At 45.7% G+C, this 23027-nt stretch overlaps 1 protein-coding gene across 1 annotated transcript in view; it reads left to right on the plus strand.

Moving 5' to 3' along the window:
• Positions 1-23027, plus strand: part of LOC115085365 (lipoxygenase homology domain-containing protein 1) — a 462471-nt gene that overhangs the window by 341168 nt on the left and 98276 nt on the right. Inside the window, exon 22 of the mRNA XM_029591284.1 lies at positions 1189-1343. Coding sequence (XP_029447144.1) covers positions 1189-1343 — 155 coding nt within the window. The remainder of the gene's footprint in view (positions 1-1188; positions 1344-23027) is intronic.

Here is a 23027-nt window from a genome sequence, read left to right on the forward strand (position 1 = left end):
GTGCAGATTTGTTCACCAAGAAAGCAAAGCAGGAACATTTCCACCTGCTTCACTTTTGCAGGGATTCTACAGACTTTACCAGGACTGCAGCATGTTCTTATATATTGAGTTATCAGAGAAATCATACAGATTACATTGAAAATACCGGTCTATTAATTTTTTCCAAGATTCACCACATACTTAACTTAGATGTAGCAGAATTAATGAAATACACTTCTACTCTGCTTTAAAGTAAATCTGTCAATCTTAATCTCTATATTTCTTTTCAGCTTTAGTCATTTTCTTTTACTGTTCATTTATAGGGTCATTCATCAGAATGCCTTATGGCATTAAAGCCCATGATAATGCCATAAACTATGTCTTAACGCCATAACGCATGCGATAGTAATGGTATCGCATTACGCAAATGCAAATTTTTCATAGGGATGGGATTGGGAAGGCGTTTGGGTGGGATTAATGAGAATGAAAGGCATTTTCGCACTGTGTGATAGTGTTCCGCACGTTATTGCATGCTTTTAATGCCAGAAATAACTACATCTTGTTTTCTTGGCATTAAGCTGTGTGAAATGCCCGAAATGGCCATAACACAATTTGCGATAAAAATTTAATTTTGGGCATATGGAGAGGAGGGAGAGAGAGAGAGAAAGCACCTTTGGGGAGGTGGTTACAGTGTTCAACTATTTATATCACTATAGGAGGGCCAGCTAAAAAATCGAGATGAGATTTTGGTGGTGGTTTAGGGTTTTGGGGCCAGTTTTACAAACAGAGTGAGACGTACAAACAGCACCGTACACCTCAGTGAAGATTTGATGTCATTTAGAGTGAGTAAAGTCTCACAAAGATGAGATTTCTACAATGTTCTCTCGCCCTAGCTTGATAGTACCCTGGCATAGAGCCTATGAGAGAACATTGTAGAAATCTCAAATTTGGGAGACTTTCCTCACTCCAAATGACATCAAATCTTCACAGAGGTGTACTGTGCTGTTCGTACGTCTCAGTCTGCATGTAAAACTGGCCCAGAAATCCTAAACCACTACTAAAATCTCACCTCGAGTTATTAGCTGACCGAGATCAATAATAATGTGCTGTAGAACTGATCAGCAAAGAAACTGTACTGTTTTTAATTTTCCTTTGATGCAGTTTCTCACTTTTCCCATCATGCGATGGGAAATGGCTGTTTATTCCTAGGTTGATATGTTTGGAGTAGAAGCAGTGTCTCTTGGGAAGCTACAGAAGGTTCGATTGCACTGTGAGGCCAGTAAAAAGTCACAGTACTGGTACTGTGAGAAAGTAATCATCAGGGAACCTGGCAAAGACTCAGAATACATCTTCAACTGTGAAAGGTAAGTATTCTTATATTAATGCCATTTAAAATGTTAAATGGTATAGTCTCTCAAGGCTAGCTGCCCTTTCAGAGGCACTATGGGGTAGATTTTCAGACGAGCGCGAACAGCCTACTTTTGTTTGCGCTCCAGGCGCAAACAAAAGTACGCTGGATTTTAGTAGATACGCGCGTAGTCGCGCGTATCGGCTAAAATCCTGGATCGGCGCGCGCAAGGCTATCGATTTCGTATAGCCTGCGCGCGCCGAGCCGCGCTGCCTACCCCCGTTCCCTCCTAGGCCGCTCCGAAATCGGAGCGGCCTAGAAGGGAATTTTCCTTTGCCCTCCCCTCACCTTACCCTCCCTTCCCCTACCTAACCCACCCCGCCCGACCCTGTCTAAACCCCCATCCTACCTTTGTCGGGGGATTTACGCCTCCCGGAGGGAGGCGTAAATCCCCGCGCGCCAGCGGGCCTCCTGCGCGCCGGGCCGCGACCTGGGGGCGGGTACGGAGGGCGCGGCCACGCCCCCGGGCCATAGCCACGCCCCCGTACCCGCCCCCAAAACGCTGCCGACACGCCCCCCGCAACGCCGCGCGCTCCGGCCCCGCCCCCGACACGCCTCCCGACACGCCCACTCCGAAAACCCGGGACTTACGCGAGTCCCGGGGTTCTGCGCGCGCCGGTGAGCCTATGTAAAATAGGCTCACCGGCGCGCAGGGCCCTGCTCGCGTAAATCCGCCCTGTTTTGGGCGGATTTACGCGAGCAGGGCTCTGAAAATCCGCCCCTATGTGAATAGCTTAGCCAACAAATTAATTTATTCTGCTTCCTCAAGAGAGTTAGGAGGGAATATCTTCAATATTCTATTTACAAGCTCATGGTACTTATTACCACAACATTGATTTATTTAATTGTTTTCTGGGTACCCAGAAAACAGGAACAAGGATTCAGGGCCACAGTGAACTAAATGTTTCCTAGAGTAAACAGCAGTGTCTATTAGTAGCATCCAGAGACAAATAATACGGCATAAACAAGTTCTAAAGAGAGCCCATTTTTCATGAAAACATATGCAGCAACTAGTTAACAATACTTTTCTTTCTGCTTCAGAACGAGGATATTGTTAGAAAATAAAAAGAAAGCAATCTTAAGGCAGTTCATAATGGACTGTTAAAATTGAACCATTCAAAGATATTCAAACAAATGCAGAGACACTGCATTATTTAATCCTATTAAACTGTTTGTTCCTCTAAGTGTCTGCCTCCACAAACATACCTACCAGTTGTTACTTCTTACAATAACTCATCACCTTTTCTCTGTGTAAGAACATTTTTTTCTATAGAGTTCACTAAGCAAAATGTTTTTGGTCTCCAGAGAATAAATAGTGGAATAAACCCAAAAAAGCAACAGATAATCCAAAGGTATTTGTCAAAACATAAACAAAGGCTTCATCATGGTATAAATAAAGGCATGCAGAGCGCACAGGAGAAGGAACCAGCGCAAATACTCAGTTAACAAGAGGGACGTGCATTTGTTTTAAATAAATGCACAATACAAACCTCTGAAAACCAACATTTTCTGAATTTTGATTTTTGCAAATAAAGCGCACTAATGTCTGAAATGAAAAATCCAAATTCTTCTTTCCTCTCCATGGCCAAAAATGGACTGAAAACTAAAGAAATGAAATGAATCAAATATATTTTTCCTAATTAACACCCTCAGTGCCACCCACAGATATGTCCACTCACTCTTACACTTTCTCGCTCTAGCAGCTAGGGATGTGCAGAGGGACGCCATACGTTGCATTCGTGATTCAGATTCGTCGGGGAGCAGATACGTTGCATTCGGCCGTATGGTGCCCCGATGCGTTAATACGACGATTTCTATTCGTGTCCCAGCTAAAATTAAAATTAACTACAACCCCCCACCCTCCTGAACCCCCCCCCCAAGACTTACCAAAACTCCCTGGTGGTCCAGCGGGGGGTCCGGAAGCCATCCCCTGCACTCACACCCTCGGTGCCGGTTTCATCATGGCGCCGATAGCCTTTGTCACAGGGGCTACCGGTGCCATTGGTCAGCCCCTGTCACATGGTAGGAGCACAAGATGGCGCCAATGGCCATGTGACAGGGGCTGACCAATGGCACCGGTAGCCCCTGTGACAAAGGCTATCGGCGCCATGATGAAACCGGCACAGAGGGTGTGAGTGCAGGGGATGGATCCCGGATCCCTCGCTGGACCACCAGGGAGTTTTGGTAAGTCTTGGGGGGATTCAGGAGGGTGGGGGGGTTGTTTAAATTTTTATTTAGGTGGCCGTATAATTTGGGAAAGATTCGTGTATTCGTGGGGAATCTTGATACGTTTCGCTTCCCCACAAATACTACAAATAGTGTAATATACGTTGCGGATTGCCAATACGGCGAAAATGAATGCACACCCCTACTAGCAGCCCTCATCTCCAAATGTATTTGCTCCTGCTAAGGCTGGTGGATGTCTGGTCCACATTCTTAGGCAGTTGCAAAGCTGAGATTTTTATTTATTTAGGCTATTTGTATACCGTCGTTCCAGAATAAGATCACAACGGTTTACAAAATCATTGTGCATATTCTTGTTTAACAATCACATTCTGTGCCAGCATTCATAATCTAGGTCAAAACCACAGCAGATACATGTTCTTATTCATGTCCATACATATTCTTGGTCAGCATGACAGTGGAGTTATAGACTTCATATTCGTACATTTTCAAAGTTGGCATTACAGCAAATGCAGATTCTAATTCAACTACCTATACATTTTACATCAATCATTACTTATTGCTCACTTCACTACCATTGTTTCTTGTATTGATGATGAGGTTTTCAGTATATTGGTGTTTTATGTTAAATCGTACTCTTCTCTAAAGAGCCATGTTTTCAGTTCACATTTGAAAAAATGTTTTTCTGTTATCTGGCGTAATGACTCTGGCAGGGAGTTCTACAACTTGTAGCCTGCTATGAAAAACATTTCTTAATTTCAGAGCGATTATAACATGCTTATATTCATTTTAACTTGGGGTAAAATAAGAACATAAGCTTCAACAAACATTTTTCTTTTATTCTAGCAGTAACACCCTCAAAACATTTTCAATACCTTCCCACTCTTCTTAAATACTAGCTAAAGTTTCTCATGCAAAAGATGATTTTAAAGGGCCAGTGCAGTTTTTATCATGTAGTAATGATTAGAGATGTGAATCGGAACTGGAATTGTTTCCGATTCCGGGTTCAGGGACTATCGGGAAATGTTTTTCGTGCGGTCCGATCGTTTTTTTTTTATCGGCTGCGCTCGAGTCGATTAACAAAAAACCCACCCGATCCTTTAAAACACATCCTTTAGCTTCCCCCACCCTCCCGACCCCCCAAAAAAAACTTTTTAAAAGTACCTGGTGGTCCAGTGGGGGTCCCAGGAGTGATCTTCTGCTCTCAGACTGCCACTAATTAAAATGGCGCCGATGGCCCTTTGCCCTTACCATGTGACAGGGAATCTGTGTCATTGGCTGGCCCCTGTCACATGGTAGGAGCACTGGATGGCCCGCGCCATTTTTAAAGATGGCGCCAGCTGTCCATTACTCCTACCATGTGACAGGGGCCAGCCAATGGCACGGATACCCTGTCACATGCTAAGGGCAAAGGGCCGTCGGTGCCATTTTGTTTACTGGCAGCTGACAGCCCAAGTGTGGGAGATCACTCCCGGAGTCCCGGGAGCCCCACTGGACCACTAGGTACTTTAAAAGTTTTGGGGGGGGTCGGGAGGGTGGGGGAAGCTAAAGGATGTGTTTTATAGGGTCAGGTGGGTTTAGGGGTTGTTTTTTTGTGCCATTTTTCCCACCCTCCCCCAAAATGATAAGAAAACCCCACGAACAATGTCATGGGGTTTTCCTATTGGTTTCGGGGAGCCCTCGATTTCTGACAAGTTTGAAAATATCGTACGATATTTTCAATCGTCAGAAAAACGATTCACATTCCTAGTAATGATAAAATACATTGGCCTTCTCTAACACCTGTACTATCCTATATAATATGATATTATCCCTTTTAGCCTATTTGACTCTAATTTTACTTGCTTTAACAGCTTTATACCCATTCAGTCACACCTTGCATACTCACTTTTCATTCCGCACACTTTCTAAATGCATCTTATTGCCTTGTGCTAATTGACAGCCATCTTTGACACTGTAGACCATAACCCGTTATGCCATCAGATGAGAAACATAGGATCAATGGCATGGTTCATAGATAGTTCACTTCATTCCTATCTAACTAAATATTCCAAGTCAAACTGGGCAACCACACATCTGACAACTTCCAGTGCGATACAGGTGTCTCTCAAGGCTCAGCCCTTTCAGCAACACTATTCAACATTTACATGCTCCCACTGTGTAAATTACTGGTGAATCTAGGAATAACTTCCTTCTTATATGCTGATGATTTACAATTTTACATACCACTATCTAGATCCTTTGAAAAAACAGCTTCGATATCATCTGGCTGAGTAGAAACTCATCAACAGTTAAACCACCTGAGCTAGATCTGGGAAATTTTCAAATTAATCCCTCAAATCAAGTATGGGATTTAGATGAGAACCTCACAATGAAAATGTACAACAGTAAATTAATCAAGATAGGTTGCATCAAGTTGCGTATTCTACATTGATTGAAACCATTATTCCCTCTCGCAGACTTCCTTACTAGACTGCAAACTCTAATCTTCTCAAACCTTAATTTCTGCAACTCCCTACCACTAAGTCTTCCAGCAAGTCACTTAAAACCACTACAACTATTGCAAAATACTGCGGCAAGACTATTACTAGGATCTAGGAAATATGATCACATTACACCAGCGCTGATATCACTGCACTGGCTGCCAGTACAATTCAGAATCTACATAAAGTATTAACGATAATATTCAACATCATTCACGCCAATGACATCGGTTTATTAAGAGTGAGACTACAACCTTACAATCCTTAACAAACACTAAGATCTCAAAATAAAAAGCTATTGTCGATTCCCACAATACGGTGCATACATCTGATGCATGGTGAGACCGCACCTTACGTTCTGGTTGCTGCATCTCAAGAAAGATATAATTGCAATGGAGAAGGTACAGAGAAGGGCGACCAAAATGATAAAGGGGATGGAACTGTTCCCCTATGAGGAAAGATTAAAGAGGTTAGGTCTGTTCAGCTTGGAGAAGAGATGGCTGAGGGAGGATATGATAGAGGTCTTTAAAATCATGAGAGATTTAGAATGGGTAAATGTGAATCAGTTATTTACTCTTTTGGATAATATAAGGAATAGGGGGCACTCCATGAAGTTAGCATGTGGCACATTTTAAACTAATCGGAGAAACTTCTTTTTCACTCAATGCACAATTAAACTCTGGAATTTGTTGCCAGGGGTGTGGTTAGTACAGTTAATGTAGCTGGGTTTAAAAAAGGTTTGGATAAATTCTTGGAGGAGAAATCCATTACCTGCTATTAATCAAGTAGAAAATAGCCACTGCTATTACTGGCATCAGTAGAGTGGGATATACTTAGTTTTGGGGTACATGCCAGCTACTTGTAGCCTGGATTGGCCATTGTTTGAAACAGGATGCTGGGCTTGATGGATCCTTGGTCTGACCTAGTATGGCAATTTATTATGTTCTTATAAATAAGAGATAGAGTGTTTTCTATAGCGGATTCAAAGCTCTGGAATTCTCTGCCTGAGGTGTTGCATATTTTACCAGACAGAAAGAGATTCAAATGTGAATTAAAAACATGGCTATTCAAAAATGCATATAATTTAATTTTAAAACATCAGAATATACAGAACCACAAAAATAAGAAGGAGAAAAGATATTAATTGAACCTTGAAGAGCAAATCAAATGATAGAATGCAAGCTCCACAAAACAACTCACTGACTAAGCCATGAAAACCATCACTTTTATTTTCATCATCCAAACTCTCTGCCTTATGTACTAGATCAATGTTAATATGTACTAAAAAATTAGATTTGATAGATAAATCCCTGTCTTTGCATACCACTTCTGTAACCAATCCATACTTGTCTGTTATAATTATGAATGCCACTTTGTAAACTGTTGTGATCTATAAATGGAGCAATCAACCTAATAAACGAAGCTTGACCGACGTGCCGCAAATGCGCAGTAGAGAGCAGCTCTACTGCACATGTGCGGGCAAGCACGTCAGTCTCAGCGAGCGTCAGCTGGATATCAACATGGCGGCATCGGGCTGCATCGAGTGGCAGCGGCAGTGGCGACGAGGAGCGTCGTCGTCGAGCGGCAGCGGCAGCGTCGTCATCGAGCGGCGGCCAGTAGCGAGGAAGGAGAGAGTGAGAGGGAGGGAGGGAGGAGAGAGTGAGAGAGAGGGAGGGAGTGAGAGGGAGGGAGTGAGTGAGAGGGAGGGAGTGGGTGGGTGGGTGGGAGGGAGGAGAGAATGTGTGGGTGGGAGGAGGGAAGGAGGAGTGGGTGTGTGGGTGGGAGGGAGGGAGGAGAGAGTGGGTGAGAGGGAGGAGAGAGTGTGTGAGTGGCTGGGATGGAGGGAGGAGAGAGTGGGTGGGTGGGAGAGGTCGGGAGGAGTGGGGATAGGGAGAATAAAGGGGAAGAGGGGGGAGAATGAGGGGGAGGTGAGAGACAGAGGGATGTGAGTAAGTGGAAGGGTAAGAAGTTGTGGAGCAGAGAAAAAGGGAGTGGAGGAGGGCTGAGGGAGAGGGGATGGGATTGAGAGAGGGTGGGGAGTGACTGAGGGAAGGGGAGGGAGGTGAGAGTGAGGGGAGGGAGGCAGTGGGAGACAGAGGGTGAGTAAGACTGAGTGGAGGGAAGGGGGTGAGGGGAAGGGGGAGTGAGGGAGAAAAAGTGTAGAAGGGTGCTGTGTTCGAAAATAGACTGAAAAAAATATTTAATGTAGCCCGTTTTAACAGGCTTAACGGCTTGTGGTATATAAAATGCCGATAAAGAAATAAATAGATGCACGAAAACCTTTGTGCACGTATATACCTTTTATCTCCTTGGACACACAGTAGATATTATGGGACTAAAGATCTGCAGGACTCTGGGGATATCAGGATGTATACAGTAAAAATATACTGTACCATTACATTGTGTCCTAGCATTCATTCATGCTGCCAGCTTACAGCACTGGTTAGCACTTACTGGTTAGTACTTACTGGTTAGCACATATTACAGGAACACTTGCTGAACTTCAATGCTACCTATTGAACAAAGAATAAAATATAAGGCACTATGTATAATACACAAATTAATCCATTGTTATGCTCAGGCTTGTGGACCCTTGGCCAGACGGGAGGATGGTATATCTTGGCGGAAGATCCGTAGGTTCTCCCGTCGGTTGGCGAGGCAGGAACCGAAGATGTGACCAGTGGACCCTCGGCACTGTAGACAGGCATGACTGTGGAGGCGGACGAAGAGTCGTGATGTCGGGGAGCAAGGTGTGGCTTCACCGCTGGAGGTCTGCGGTCCCCCCGGGAGGAGCCCGTAGGGACCCGGACTGCTGGGACTTAGGTGGACCTTTGAGAGGTCAAGGAGCAAATGTACGGTGCAAGGGCTGACTGAAGCTTCACCCCTGGAAGCCCCTGGTCCCCCCGGGAGGAGCCCGTAGGGACCCGGGCCGCTGGGACTTAGGTGGGCCCTTGGAGACGATGGTCAGAAGGAAGTCCAAGGTTGAGTGCCAGAGGGTCGCCGCTTACCAGTCCGAGGTCACACACCGAGGAATCACCACTTGCCAGTCCAAAGTCAATACCAGGAATCACCGCTAGCCGATCTGAAGTCAATACCAGGAATCACCACTAGGCGATCCGAAGTCAGGAACCAGGAAACCAAGACAAGCTGGAACAAGGAATCAAGACGCTGGAACTCACCGAAGCAAGCAGACTCAAACAACTCTCAGAGGAGACATTGCCAAGTCAGGGAATGGTCAGAGGAAGTCTCCTTTTATACTTCCTCTGGCCTTGTATATAGGAATCAGCTGGAGCCAATTAAAGGGATGAGGTCCCTTTAAATCTAGCAAAGAGGCGCGGCCTCGCGCCTAAGGATGGTGGCAGCCATCTTGGATCCGGGCCGCGGAGGAGAGCAGCAGCGGCCGCGAGGGAGGAGCAGGGACGGCTCCGATCTGGACAGCCAGCCCAAAGGCCCGCACTGCCGCGCGGGGGTGCCGAGCCCAGCGCAGGGCAGTCGGTCCCGACACTGCTGTGAGTCCGGTTGGGAGACGAGGTCGGGGGCCGCGCCCGCGGACGGCCGCGGGCGTGGAACACAACATCCATGATGAAAAAGTGGAGTGGCTAAACACAGCACTTCATGTACATGTGCCTCAAAGAAATCTAAGATCAGCTAATAAAGCGCTATTAATTGTTCCATCCGTTAAATCAGCACGACTCACACAAGTAAGAGAGCGTGCGCTGTCACTGGCAGGACCCATACTGTGGAACTCACTACCACTTGAAATTAGACTGCAGAGAAGCTTTAAACTTCTCAAAGTAAGTCTAAAGACCTGGCTTTTTAACCAAGCCTTCTATATGCAGAAGGAAGAGAACAAATAAGCACATAAGGAAGCACCAAGCAATCATTTTTTTGTTTATGAAATTTTTCTCCCTCCTATCTCCTATTATATATAAGAATACTAAAATTATATAGGTACCGTAAAGAAGACTCTTTCAACCAAAATATAAACAAACTCAACACATAGCTTTTATATTTAAAACATGTTACCATTCTCTAATGGCACACCTATAATATGTTATCTATACCAACCAACTTTTAACCCTATTTGTGCCTTTTTGTAAACCGTTGTGATGGTAAACTAACTTAACGACGGTATAGAAAAGATTTTAAATAAATAAATATTATATACAGTAGCCTCTCAATCACACTCGGGCCGATACAGTAAGGGGAGGTAGAAAGAGGTGCGTTAGTGCCGGGTGCACCCGCGTTTGCCGCACGCACAGTTCGGATCACATACTGCTCAATACTGTATTTAAATGGCATGCAAATGCAAGCCGCGTCCAACGCGCGTCCATGAAGTGCAATCCATTTTACTGTATAGGCGCTATACAGCACCTATACAGTATCCTGGGTACGCTGGTACCTGTCATTTCAAATGTCATTTGAAATGACAGGTACCAGGAAGTGGATCCAAACTTTAAGCAAAAGAAAACCTAAAATCCAACGCACTGGGAAAGCCACTCTTCGGATCGTGACTAATCCCATCCCCCAGCCCCCGCTCACCTGTCCTTGCCGTGTCCATGGGTGCCAGTCTCCGGGGCAGCTCCAGTCCTCTCTCCCCTCCTCCCGGGGGCAGCCGGCGGCAAGAGCGAGAGCAGCTCGGGGCGGATCACGAAGCGGCTTCCAGCATCCCCCGCTGGCGAAGGTGGATGAACGCACGCCCGTAGCGAAGGCGCATGAAGGCGCATGAACGGGCGTGCGTGACGCCACAACGTATGTTCATACGCTTTCGCTGACTTGAGCGCCTGTCAATTTGGGTGCATGAACGGGCGTGCATGACAATACAAGCTGCAAGATGGCGCTAGGGAGGCAGTGAGCGGCGGAACGGAGGGAGGCAGGCAGGCGAGCCGGAGCTGCCCCGCATGCAGGAAAGGTAGGGGAGCCGCCGCCCCGCACCCTCCCACGCACCCCCCCCCCCTGCCGGTGCAGTTTTTTTAGTATGATGAGCTTGTACCGCCTGTACGTCCCATTTGGGCGCTGAAGGCAGTGAAGGGGCCTTCAGCGCCCAAATTGGAAGTACAGGCGTGCGTTCATGCATCTTCGCTGGTGGGGGCTGCTGGAAGCCACCTCGCGGAGAGCGCCCGATCCGTCCCGGGCTGCTGAAGCGGGAGAAGGAATGTTGAAAGAGAAAGTGAGACCGGCACCCATGGATGCGGCCAGGGCAGGTGAGCGGGGACTGGGGAAATGTTTGCCGCCTACCCTTACCCCTGCCTCTAATGCAGGGGTAAGGGTAGGTGGTAATTTAGCAGGTTAAAGATGCGGCTAAACTGCAGGTTAAAAAGGCGATAGTCGGGGCGCACGTTACTGAATGGGAGGGAATAACTAATCGGAGCGTTTACATATCATTTACATGCCGCGGGCGGAAAGGGTTACCCGTTGATTTAAAGAAGCGGTAAGGATCGGTTAAAAGGGATAGTGAATCGCGGGTTGGACTTACGCAGCCAAATTGCGGGTACAAAGCGGGTTAGAAATGGGGTAATCGCGGCCGTGCTTTACTGTATTGGCCTGACTGTTAGGAAGCGCTTGGAGAGCGGTTCCACTTTCCAGGGGTTTGTGTGTTCTTGGGCCACCGCTCGACCCCAGAGGAACTCCGAAGAGGTGCCGAGGTAGGCGAGACATGCCCAAGCATGGGCTGGACAGGAGCAAGGCTGGACTGAAGACAGACGATGGAATCTGGAGTAGGGACAAGGCAAGGATGGCTGAAGATATTGACTCTCCACCGGACCTGCACGCTTTGGAAAAACCAACAATGCAATGGTGGTCCTATGAACAGTTCTCTGACCATTCCAAGCCCTTTCGGACCTGCCGCTGGGTAACAGCAAGAAGCGTCAGGCCCTATGGAGGCCAGGAGCAAATGAAGACCTTGGACGAAGACGAAGGATCGAGGTTCTGTAGACAAGGTATCAGGAGTGATGTTCTGTAGACAAGGTATCAGGAACGAGGTTCTGTAGACAAGGTATCAGGAACAAGGTTCAAGAGCTGGGTTGAGACTGTGACACAGCACACCCTACACAGCCCACCTGCGGGGCTGGTCGCGGACCATGCTGGAACCGACGTAGACTCTAGACAAGAAAGTGGAGTAACTGAGAAAGGCATGTTGCATAAACTGTAGAGGCCTGCACCAGGGCGCGCCCTACACAGCCGCCAGTGGCTGGTCGTGGACCACGTTGGAAGGCACAGGTTCTGCAGAGTCTTTAGCATGAACGGTGCAGGCGCAAGGAACTCCATAGACCAGGGACAAGGACTCAAGCTGAAGTTTCCCGGAGGCTTGTGCTGCGGTAATGAGGAAACCAATCTGCCACGAGGTGCCCTACTCAGCCCGCCCGTGGGGCTAGTCGTGGACCACGACATGGCACGCCAGGAAAGGTGGCGATGAGGAACCAGGGGGTTCAGGACAACTGGACTGGATCATAGACATCAGGATCAGGAGACAGACATCAGGACTGGATCAGGGACATCAGGAACAGGAGATGGACATCAGGATTGGATCACGGACATCAGGAACTGGACCACGGACATCAGGAACAGGAGATGGACATCAGGAACTGGAAGACAGACAACCGGACTGACCATGGACATCAGGAGTGGAAGACGGACATCTGTACTGGATCAAGGACATCAGGACATGATAAGGAGCTCCAACGAAGAACAGGAAACACAGGACCTTGAAGAAGCGATGGAACAGCGAGACTCCTGGAGCGAAGGACAGGAAGATCCCAGGAGCAACTAACTCCTTGTGAAGGCAAAGCTGGAATGAACACTGGGCCCTTTTGTAGGGCTGGAGGACTACACCCGGGGAGGAGCTTGCAGGGGGCCACACCTGGCTGGCCCTTTAAATACAGAAGTGAGGCACGCGCCCGCACCTAAGGAGAGCTGGAATGGAAGAGCAGGATCTGCTGGTGGCGTCCTCAGCCAGGCTAGACGAGGAACGACTGCAGGAGCGGCTCCATGCCACAAAGAAGGAAGGCAAGCTGCAGGCACCAGCAGGGACGGCTTCCCTGCCGGCTGAGGACCCCGGCAGCAGCAAGGACGGCTCCCTGCCATCCGAGGACCCCAGGAAGGAGCAGGAGCGGCTGCGATGGTCCCAGCCGCACGGAAGCTCTCTGCGGGGCTCAGCCCTGCCGTGCAGGGCAGATGACAGCCGCGGGGAAGCCCGGAGGCAGTGGCACTGCTTGCTGCGAAGAAAAGCGTTGGCGGCCCGACTGGCCGCAGGAAGGTAGGGGGCCTGCCTGCGCTCCTCGCGGGCAGGTTCATAACACACACAAGCTAATATATGCCAATATGTATCAAATCCCTCATTTACACTATACACATTAGTTACAGACTTAATTTACAAATTTTCCTGGAGTCTTGCTTTATGTTCATATATTTAGGAAGAACTCACTGTATAAGCATATGTGTGATACTAGTCCTGAGGATAGAGCTCTGGTGTAAAGAATGAGTCCTTTTGTGTGTAGTGATGTGAGAAAAGCATGACATGAACATTCCCTCTTTCCTGTTCTATTTCTAGGTGATAATGGGTATTTACTTCTGCTGGCTGTTAGCACCATTTTTACACCTTTTAGCTGGCTCAGTTGTGTACACAATAGCAATCCACCATGGCAGTTTTCGAGTGCTAATTCATTCTTCTGAAAACTCAATTTTGTTGCACAAATCATGTTAAACTTTCTAAAGATGATTCCTGCCAAATTGTGTAATTTGCATGAGACCATGTTCTGGGTGGTCAGGTTATTATTATTATTTTATTAAGTTATACAAAAGCTTGAATTATCAATGTAACAACACTTGAATGGAAATAGCAAAAGAAAAATAAAAACCTTTTTTTTGTTTTTTCCCTGGCTTCAGCATACATGATACACTTTTTAAAACTCTTTCCTTATAAATATTAAAGCAGGGTATAATAAATGGAAGATTTTTATTTAGCTGAGTTTCCCCATTGCTTTCTATCGAATTGAACTGTAAAAGCACTTTAGAGGCATTTAAATAAGACAGCTAAATAACTAAAATGTGGGAAATCATTTTTGCTTTGTGTCCTTAGTTTGAACTATTATCATGTGGGCAGTGTGCTCAGAGCATTTCCTCTGCCCAGTTCCAGATATTGACAGCATCAGGAGACTGACCACATATTAGAAAAGAGATAATTAGGTGTGTGCACATTGTAGTGATGGCAGTAATGCATTATACGATTCAGAGTTGAGGGATATCTTAAAAAAAAAAATAACAGGAAAAAAGGTTTGCATAAATGTATCAGAAACATGGTACTAAATTTGAGAGAACTGCTCCCAGGGTCAGCAATTTTCAAAGCTGAGCACACATGTATGCAGTTATGCACTTATGCCGGCTCGCGTCCAGAAACACGGTCATTTATAACATATGTGCGGATATCCACACATGTTATAAAATAGGCTGAACACATGTATATGTGCTCACAATTTTAAATGGATGCGTGCAAATGCTGCTTCTATTGCATTTTATAAGAGACATGCGCCAACGCCATACCTAGTTTTCTCAGTTCATTTCCAGTTCGTCCAGTTTAGCGACAGGACTTCCAACTCCCCCCCCTAGTTTATTAGCCTCCTTTCCTCCTGTTAGCCCCTTAAAACCCTGTTGACTAGCCTAGATTTTTTTGGTTTTGTTCTTACGCGCCATCCATAGCAGTGGTAAAGTTATGCAGCAGAGGACCTCGGTGCACGCCTGTGCGCATAAGTATTTACGCACACAGCTCTTGGCCTTCTCTGACTCGCCCATGTCCCACCTAGATGATGCCCACTTCTCACCCATTTTTCTGAACTTTTGACTTGTTTGCATAGCGGGAGATATACACGTACATGGGCACCATTTCAAAACAGCAGTGCGCACCGACGCAACCTGTGCATTATCATCTGGCTTTGGTGTGCGCAGGGCTTTTAAAATTCTCTTGTATGTGTGAAAAAGTATATACATAATAACAGAACATAAGAACATGCCATACTGAGTCAGACCAAGGGTCCATCAAGCCCAGCATCCTGTTTCCAACAGTGGCCAATCCAGGCCATAAGAACCTGGCAATTACCCACAAACTAAGTCTATCCCATGCTACTATTGCTAGTAATAGCAGTGGCTATTTTCTAAATCAACTTCATTAATAGCAGGTAATGGACTTCTCCTCCAAGAACTTATCTTATCTTTGAAAACTGATGTAAAGTCTTTGGGTAAAATGTACCTGCAGACTTTTACAATCCTGTGCAATTTGAAAGCTGACCGCCACCTGATTATAATCTTTTACTATATACCACAGTAAGTATGCTAAGTTGCATCTACAAATTTATACTTTTTGTTTAATCAGAACAGATTTGTCTGGGGGTTTTAAGTTTTGCATTGCTCAGTATGTAGTAAAATATTTGCAGTTTCTGGCCTATAAAAGAACATTAAGGGGTAGATTTTATAAATTTACGCACGCGCGTACTTTTGTTCATGCACCAGGCACGAACAAAAGTACGCTGGATTTTATAAGATATGTGCGTAGCCGCGCGTATCTTCTAAAATCCGGGGTCGGCGCGCGCAAGGGGGTGCACATTTGTGCCTCGGAGGGAACTTTCCTTCCGCCTCCCCTCACCTTCCCTTCCCCTACCTAACCCCCCCCCCCCACCTTTGTTGGCAGATTTACGCCTGCCGAAAGCAGGCGTAAATCTGCGCGCGCCAGTGGGCTGCTGGCACGCCATCACCCAACCCGGGGGCTGGTCCGGAGGCCTCGACCATGCCCCCGAGCCGGCGCCACACCCCCGGTCCTGCCCCGAACCGCCCCCTGACCCCCGGACACGCCCCCTCCCGCTCCTTTTACGAAGCCCTGGGACTTACGCGCGTTCCAGGGCTATGCGCGCACTGGCAGCCTATGCAAAATAGGTGCGCCGGCGTGCGAGTGCCCTGCGCGTGTAAATCCAGCCGGATTTACGCTCGCAGGGCTTTTAAAATCCGGCCCAAAATGTTCTACGAAAACATTTGTGAATCCCAAGTATAATAATAAGATTTTCAATTTCTTACCATGAAACCTATGTTTAATTTAAACCAGTCTTTTCTTATGCAATAATAAGGCTAAAAATTAAGCAATTTCATGTTTTTTTGAGATACAATAATGTGCAAAATAGGAACAATAAAACTAATTCAAAATCATTGTGTGATAATTCATAAGTGAACCTTTAATTTCCGTACCAAATTAATTGGCTAATAAGAATCAGGTTCTCAAATAATTAGGTAGCATGAAAATCACCCTGTGGAGCAAATCTGTTGACTGAGTTTGACCACTTGTCCTATATCAATGTTCAAAACAATTTTGAATTTGGTCTCTACCATAAAAGTTAATGGGAACTCATCCTGTCAAGATGAAAATAAATTTCAGAGGACTTATGAACAAGAAAATTTGATGCTCATGTGCCAGGATAGGGTTATAAGACCATTTCTAAACATTTGGGACTCCATCCATCCACTGCGTACAGCTACTGTACTCAGAAGTGGTCATTCTGCCCAGATGACTCTATGAGCAAACTGTAAATTCATCCACAAAGTCAGAGAGAACCCCAAAATAACATCTGAAGATCTGCAGATCTATCTCACTGGGGCCTATCTCAATTCAGCAGATGTGAGGGTTCATTTCTCAACCATCAGGAAAAAAACTGAATGAAAATGGTTTTCATGAGAGGATAGCTAGGAAGAAACTACTACTGTCTAAAAAAGAACAGTGTTCCCACTTTAGGTTAACCAAAGAGCATCTGGATGACCCACAAGACTTGGAGAATAATGTTCTCTGGATCGATGAGTCAAGATTGGTCACAATAACAAATATTTAGTTTTGTAAAAAACAAACACTGCCTTCCAAAGTAAGAACCTCATCCTGACTATCAAAGATGGTGGTGGAGTTATCATGGTGTGGGGTTGATTTGCTGCATCAGGACCTGGACGGATTGCTGTTATAGTTGGAACCATGAATTCTGCATCTAGAGAAGAATATTAGGGCATCAGTCTATGAGCTGAAGCTGAGTAGGTCATGCAGCAAAATAATGACCCTAAACATTCAAGTAAATCAGCTACAGAATGGCTGAGGAAGAGATTTTGTGTTTGGGGTTGACCAAGTCAAAGTTCTAACCTAAACATTATTGACATGTTGTGGGAAGACCTGAAGCAAACTCCTCATGCAAGGAAGTAGTCAAATATCATCGAGTTGAAAAAATTCTTTACGGAAGAATAGACCAAAATTCCTCAAGGGTGATGTGAGATACTTATAAAGAGTTACAGTTGAAGTTATTGCTATTCATGGAGGTGCCACTATTTACCGAATGAAAGGGTTCACATACTTTTATACACAAGGTTACTTACTGTTGAAGCTTTTTGTTAAATAGTCGAAATATATCTTTAATGTATGAGTTATTTGTTCAATAGGATTATCTTTCTCTCTTATCAGGATTTAGATTAAGATCTAATTATGTTTTGAGTATAAATAGTGCTAAAATATGGAGCATCCTAATGGGTTCACAAGCTTTTTCTCAGCACAGTACTGTACAAACATTGAAGACATTTAGTGGTAGATTTTAAAAGCCTGGTGTGCACATTTATTATGGAATGCTCACACAAGTTGGGCTTGCATGCGCTGATTGAATTTGAAAAGCCACCCAGAAGCATGTGTATCTCCCACTGTGTGCACATATCCTTCAGTTTCAAAAAGGGGTGTGGTCTGGGTGGGGGCTTGGGTATTTAGGATGTGGCCAAGAGATGTGCTGCATGCCTCTGGCCCCGCCCATGCCCTGCCCCTGGACCGTCCTGTTCCACCCATGCCCAGCCCCTTTAGTGAAGCCCCGGGACTTACACGTGTCCCAGGGCTTTACATGAGCCGCGGGGCCTTTTGAAAATAGGCCCGGCGCGCGTAACCTTTTGAAAATCTGGCCCAGTACCTGCAATGGATTTACATCCTACTAAATTCTATTTCAATTGCATTGCCAAAGGAATGACCGTCCCTTCACTTACAAATCACACAGTAGATTAAAACAAGTATCATTGTCAACTAACGACTGTATTTTTCTTCTAACAAATTTTCAGTGTATATTAAAAAAGGTCAGGGTAGTCCAAAGATTAAATAATAATGCCTTACAAGAAGCAGGGCGGTAGATATCTCTAAAAGCATAGAAAATACATGGAAGAAGAAAACTGTAATCAGTCTAAGGCAAAGGTATAATTGGTTTTTAAATGACAGAATTTAACAAGTTAGAAAATGCACTCCATAGGCATTACCCGGTGGCACATTTCACCTTTCCTCACATCTGTCTGCCTCTTCACCCCCAAGGTTGCCAGAAAATGGCTGCAGCAAAGGTGCCAAAACTTGCTCTGCTCCTCCAGCTTGGAGAGGACAACGCGGAGAGCAGGCCCTCACTGTCGGCAGCAGCCAGCAGTGGTGGGAGCAATTGCACAGACTCTCACTGTTCCTCCCAGGCTGGTTCTGCATCCTCCTTTTTTTTTGACATTTTGGCACACATGGCCTCATTCATATGGACAGATAATCAGACAAACAGACTGACAAATGCATCTTCTCCAGTAGGCACTCTTGCTATAGTGAAATGCTCCTAAAAAAACCTTCATGGTTCCGGTGGAGCAAGATGGCGATTCGACCCAAGCCTTAGTAGACTCAGGAAGTGTAAAAACTCTCATTCGGAGGGAACTGGTCAAAAGAACACAGATCGATTATGAACAGACAGTGACCCTCGCTTGTATACATGGAGACCAGAGACAATACTCAACCAGTCAAGTCCTATTGAAGACTCCAGTGGGTCAAGCGACAGTAGAAGTGGGAGTGTCCCCTGGATACCATATCCGATGATACTGGGATGAGATTATCCAGACTTTGGGACTCTTTGGGCCTGGCTTATGAGGGGCCCAGATGACTTCTGCGAGGAAGAGACCTCATTTCCGGAGGTCTTTCCGTTAGAAGACCTTGACTTGTATATTAATAATCCTAAGATACCTAAGCCTCGTAGACAATGTAGGATAGAAAAGTATAATTATCCCCAAGGTTTAGAGACAGCCGTGGAGTTAGAGGGGGCTCCCCAACCCATAGAGGTTCCCTCAAACTGGATAGGCGAGGGAAACCCGGGAATTTTAGGCAGGCCCAACAAGAAGATGGGACACTAAAAGGGGCCCGGGAGAATATACAGATAATAGATGGGGAATTAGTCTCTGGGATGGAGGGTCAAAAGCCAGCCCCCCCCCCCTTTTTTGTACTCAAGAAAAATCTAGTATACAGAGTAGCAAAGGGGAATCTGGAGGACGAAATGGTTGAGCAGCTTTTGGTTCCCCAGTAGTATCGTCAGCAAGTGTTGCGGCTCGCCCATAGTCACCTTTTCAGGGGCCACCTAGGAGAACAGAAAACACAAAAAAGATCTTAGCCCAGTTCTATTGGCCTGGCTTGTATTGACATGTTCAGGACTATTGTCAGTCCTGCCCTACCTGTCAGCTGACCAGACCAGCAGCAACACACGTAGCTCCCCTAGTGCCTATGCCAATTATAGAGACACCTTTTGAGAGGGTCACTATGGACTTGGTTGGCCCCTTAGAGAGGTCTAGCTGCGGAAACAAATATATCCTGGTCATTCTCGATTATGCAACCAGGTATCCAGAAGCTATTCCCCTATGAGATATGAAGACTCAAACAATAGCCACGGGCTTTGGTGGAGGTGATTTCCTGAGTAGGTTTCCCAAAGAGATATTAACCGACCAAGGGACCCCGTTTGTCTCTAAAGTGATGAAACAAGTTTGCACATTATTGCAGGTAAAAACCCTGCAGACATCAGTTTACCATCCACAAACTGATGGACTTGTGGAGCGTTTTAACAAAACTCTCAATCAGATATTGAGGAAGTTCATCGCGGACGATGGCAAGAATCGGGACTTACTCTTGCCATATATATTGTTCGCCATTCGAGAGGTCCCTCAAAGTTCAACCATGTTTTCCCCTTTCAAATTATTGTATGATAGAAGACCACGGGGAATCCTGGATGTAGAATGAGAGACCTGGGAGGAGGAACCCAATTCTGGACAGAATTTGACCAACTATGTGATCCAGATGCAGGATCGACTGGGGAGGACAGGAGAGGCTATGCCTGGAAAAGGCCCAGGCTACCCAAGCCCGGCAATATAACCAGTCTGCTATTCCTCGGGTCTTCCAGCTGGGAGACCGCGATTTAGTGCTACTACCGATGTCGGAAAGTAAATTGCTGTCCCGTTGGCAAGGTCTGTATGAGGTGCTGGAGAAGATGGGCCCAGTGGATTATAAAGTGACCCAACCTGACATATGGAAGAAGGCCCAGATCTTCCACATGAATCTACTAAAAAAATGGGTTGCTCTGACTTGCAGTCTGGTTCAAAAAGAAGACTTTGGTCCAGACGTTTCACAAACTTCTGAACCCCAGATGATCCCATATGGGGACCAACTTTCCACGATGCAGAAAGTGGGCCTGGATAAACTAGTGACTCAGAATAAAGATGTCTTCTCGACTATGCCCGGGAGAACTCACTTAGCTTGTCACGATATTAATACAAACCCAGGAGTAATAGTTAAACAACGGCCCTACCGGATTCCTGAAGCCAAGAGGCAGATGGTAGAAGCTGAGGTGAAAGAAATACTTCAACTTGGAGTAATAGAGGAATCCAATAGTGATTGGTCCTCGCCTATTGTAATAGTACCTAAACCGGATGGTAATATCCAGTTCTGTATTGACTTCCCGAAGGTCAATGAGGTTTCAAAGCTGGACGCATACCCGATGCCCCTCGTGGATGAACTTATTGAACGCTTGGGAATTGCTCAGTTTATCTCCACACTTGATTTGACAAAGGGGTACTGGCAAGTTCCCCTGCCACCAACTGCAAAGGAGAAGATGGCTTTTTCAATACTGAAGGGACATTTCCAGTTTACGGTCCTGCCGTTCGGACTTCATGGGGCTCTAGCTACCTTCCAACGCTTGGTAGACCGCTTACTATGCCCACATCAGGGTTATGCAGTGGCCTATCTTGACGACATTGTCATTTATAGTGGAGACTGGGAGACACACCTAAGGCAATTACAGGCCATACAAGTCTACGAAAGGCTGGTTTGACAGCCAACCCCAAGAAATTTAAATTAAGGGGTCAAAAAGTACAATATCTGGGATACTCCCTTGGGAGAGAGAAAGTCCACCCACAGACATGGAAAATAGAAGCAATTACCCGAGTCCCAGTCCCACAGACAAAAAGTAAGGTGAGAGCCTTTTTAGGCCTCATCAGTTACTATCGACGGTTCATACCAAACTTTTCAGAAAAAGCGGAGCCCCTCACATGCCTATTACAAAAGAAAGCCCCAGAGAAGGTTAGATGGTCTGCAGAGGTGGAGGAAGCCTTCAGTGGTTTAAAGAAAGACATATGCTCGACACCTTTCTACTAAGTCCGGACTTTATCAAGCCCTTTATAGTACAGACAGATGCATCAGAGGTGGGGCTAGGCACTGTCCTCACACAAGAGAAAGGAGATGAAGAACACCCAGTAGCCTTCATTAGTAGTAAGCTACTACCCCAAGAGAGACCTACTCAATGATAGAGAAAGAGGCCTTAGCTGTCAAATAGGCTTTGGAGGCTTTTCATTATTACCTACTGGGTCGCCAGTTCACGCTGGTAACAGATCACCAACCCCTTGTCTGGGTTGCTCTGAATAAAGAGTCCAATGGACAAGTAATGAGGTGGTTCTGGCACTCCAACCATTTGACTTTAAAGTCTGACACAGAGCAGGGAAGGTGAATATAAATGCAGACTTCCTTTCTAGAGAAGTCTCCCTTGTACAGGCAGGCTTTCAACTAAGAAAGATTGAGCTGAGGGAGAGGGAATGTGATAGAGTATATGTCAGAGAGCCTCAGACTGCCTTAACGGACCGGCTCCAGCTATCTGGCCCAGTCCAACTTAAGACAGACAGAAAAGGGATCCTCAGGTGGGGGCGTTTCCCTGAGGTAAGCGATACAAAGGTGAGGCCCTGAGATAGTTAGATAGGCCCCAGAGAGAAGAAGGAAGCTGTAATGGAGTGCTGTGCTCTTGTTTATTTATTTATTTATTTATTTATTTATTTAGTGATTTTTTTATATACCGCGGCACGTAAAAAACATCACCTCGGTTTACAATAAACAATAAATTAGCAACAGGCTTTACAGACAATATGAAATTAAGGTGGACATAATAAGAATCATTTAAGAACAATTTAAGAACAAAAACATAATATAAATCAATAACGAAACCAGTTGGGAACAAAAAGCAATTGAACTGTTGAGAGTCATATTCCATTAGTTAATGGCAAGTCATAAACGGGGGGGGGGGTGGGCAGGTGAAAAAGGAGAAATTAGCAGAGAGAAAAATAAATTGGGGAGAGGAATAGGTCCAGGGAGACAGGGAACATGTAAACGGCATTTCAGAATAAGAGGTGTTCATAGCGTATAAGCTTGTTCAAACAGCCAGGTTTTGAGGTTTTGTTTGAATTTCTTATGGCAGGGTTCGAGACGCAGGTCCGTGGGCATTTTGTTCCAGATGTTGGTTCCAGCTATGGTGAAAGAGCTGTCTCTTGTGGCAACGTGTTTGATATGTTTAAGAGAAGAAGGGGCAAGTTTAGCTTGGTGGATATTTCTTATTGGTCTCTTTGATGTATGGAAAATAAAATGATCGGAGAACCATTGCATCTCTTGGTTATGGATCGACTTATGAATGAGTGTGAGTACTTTGAATATAATCCTAGATGCTACAGGAAGCCAGTGCAGGAACATGAGAGTTGGTGTGATGTGTTCATGGCGGCGAGTATTAGTGAGTAGGCGTGCTGCAGCATTTTGTAGCATCTGTAATGGTTGTATTGTGTTTTTAGGGAGACCTAGTAGTAAGGCGTTACAGTAGTCTAGTTTCGGCAATATT

Source organism: Rhinatrema bivittatum, chromosome 2 (assembly GCF_901001135.1).
Source record: "Rhinatrema bivittatum chromosome 2, aRhiBiv1.1, whole genome shotgun sequence".
NCBI classification, from domain to species: Eukaryota; Metazoa; Chordata; class Amphibia; order Gymnophiona; family Rhinatrematidae; genus Rhinatrema; species Rhinatrema bivittatum.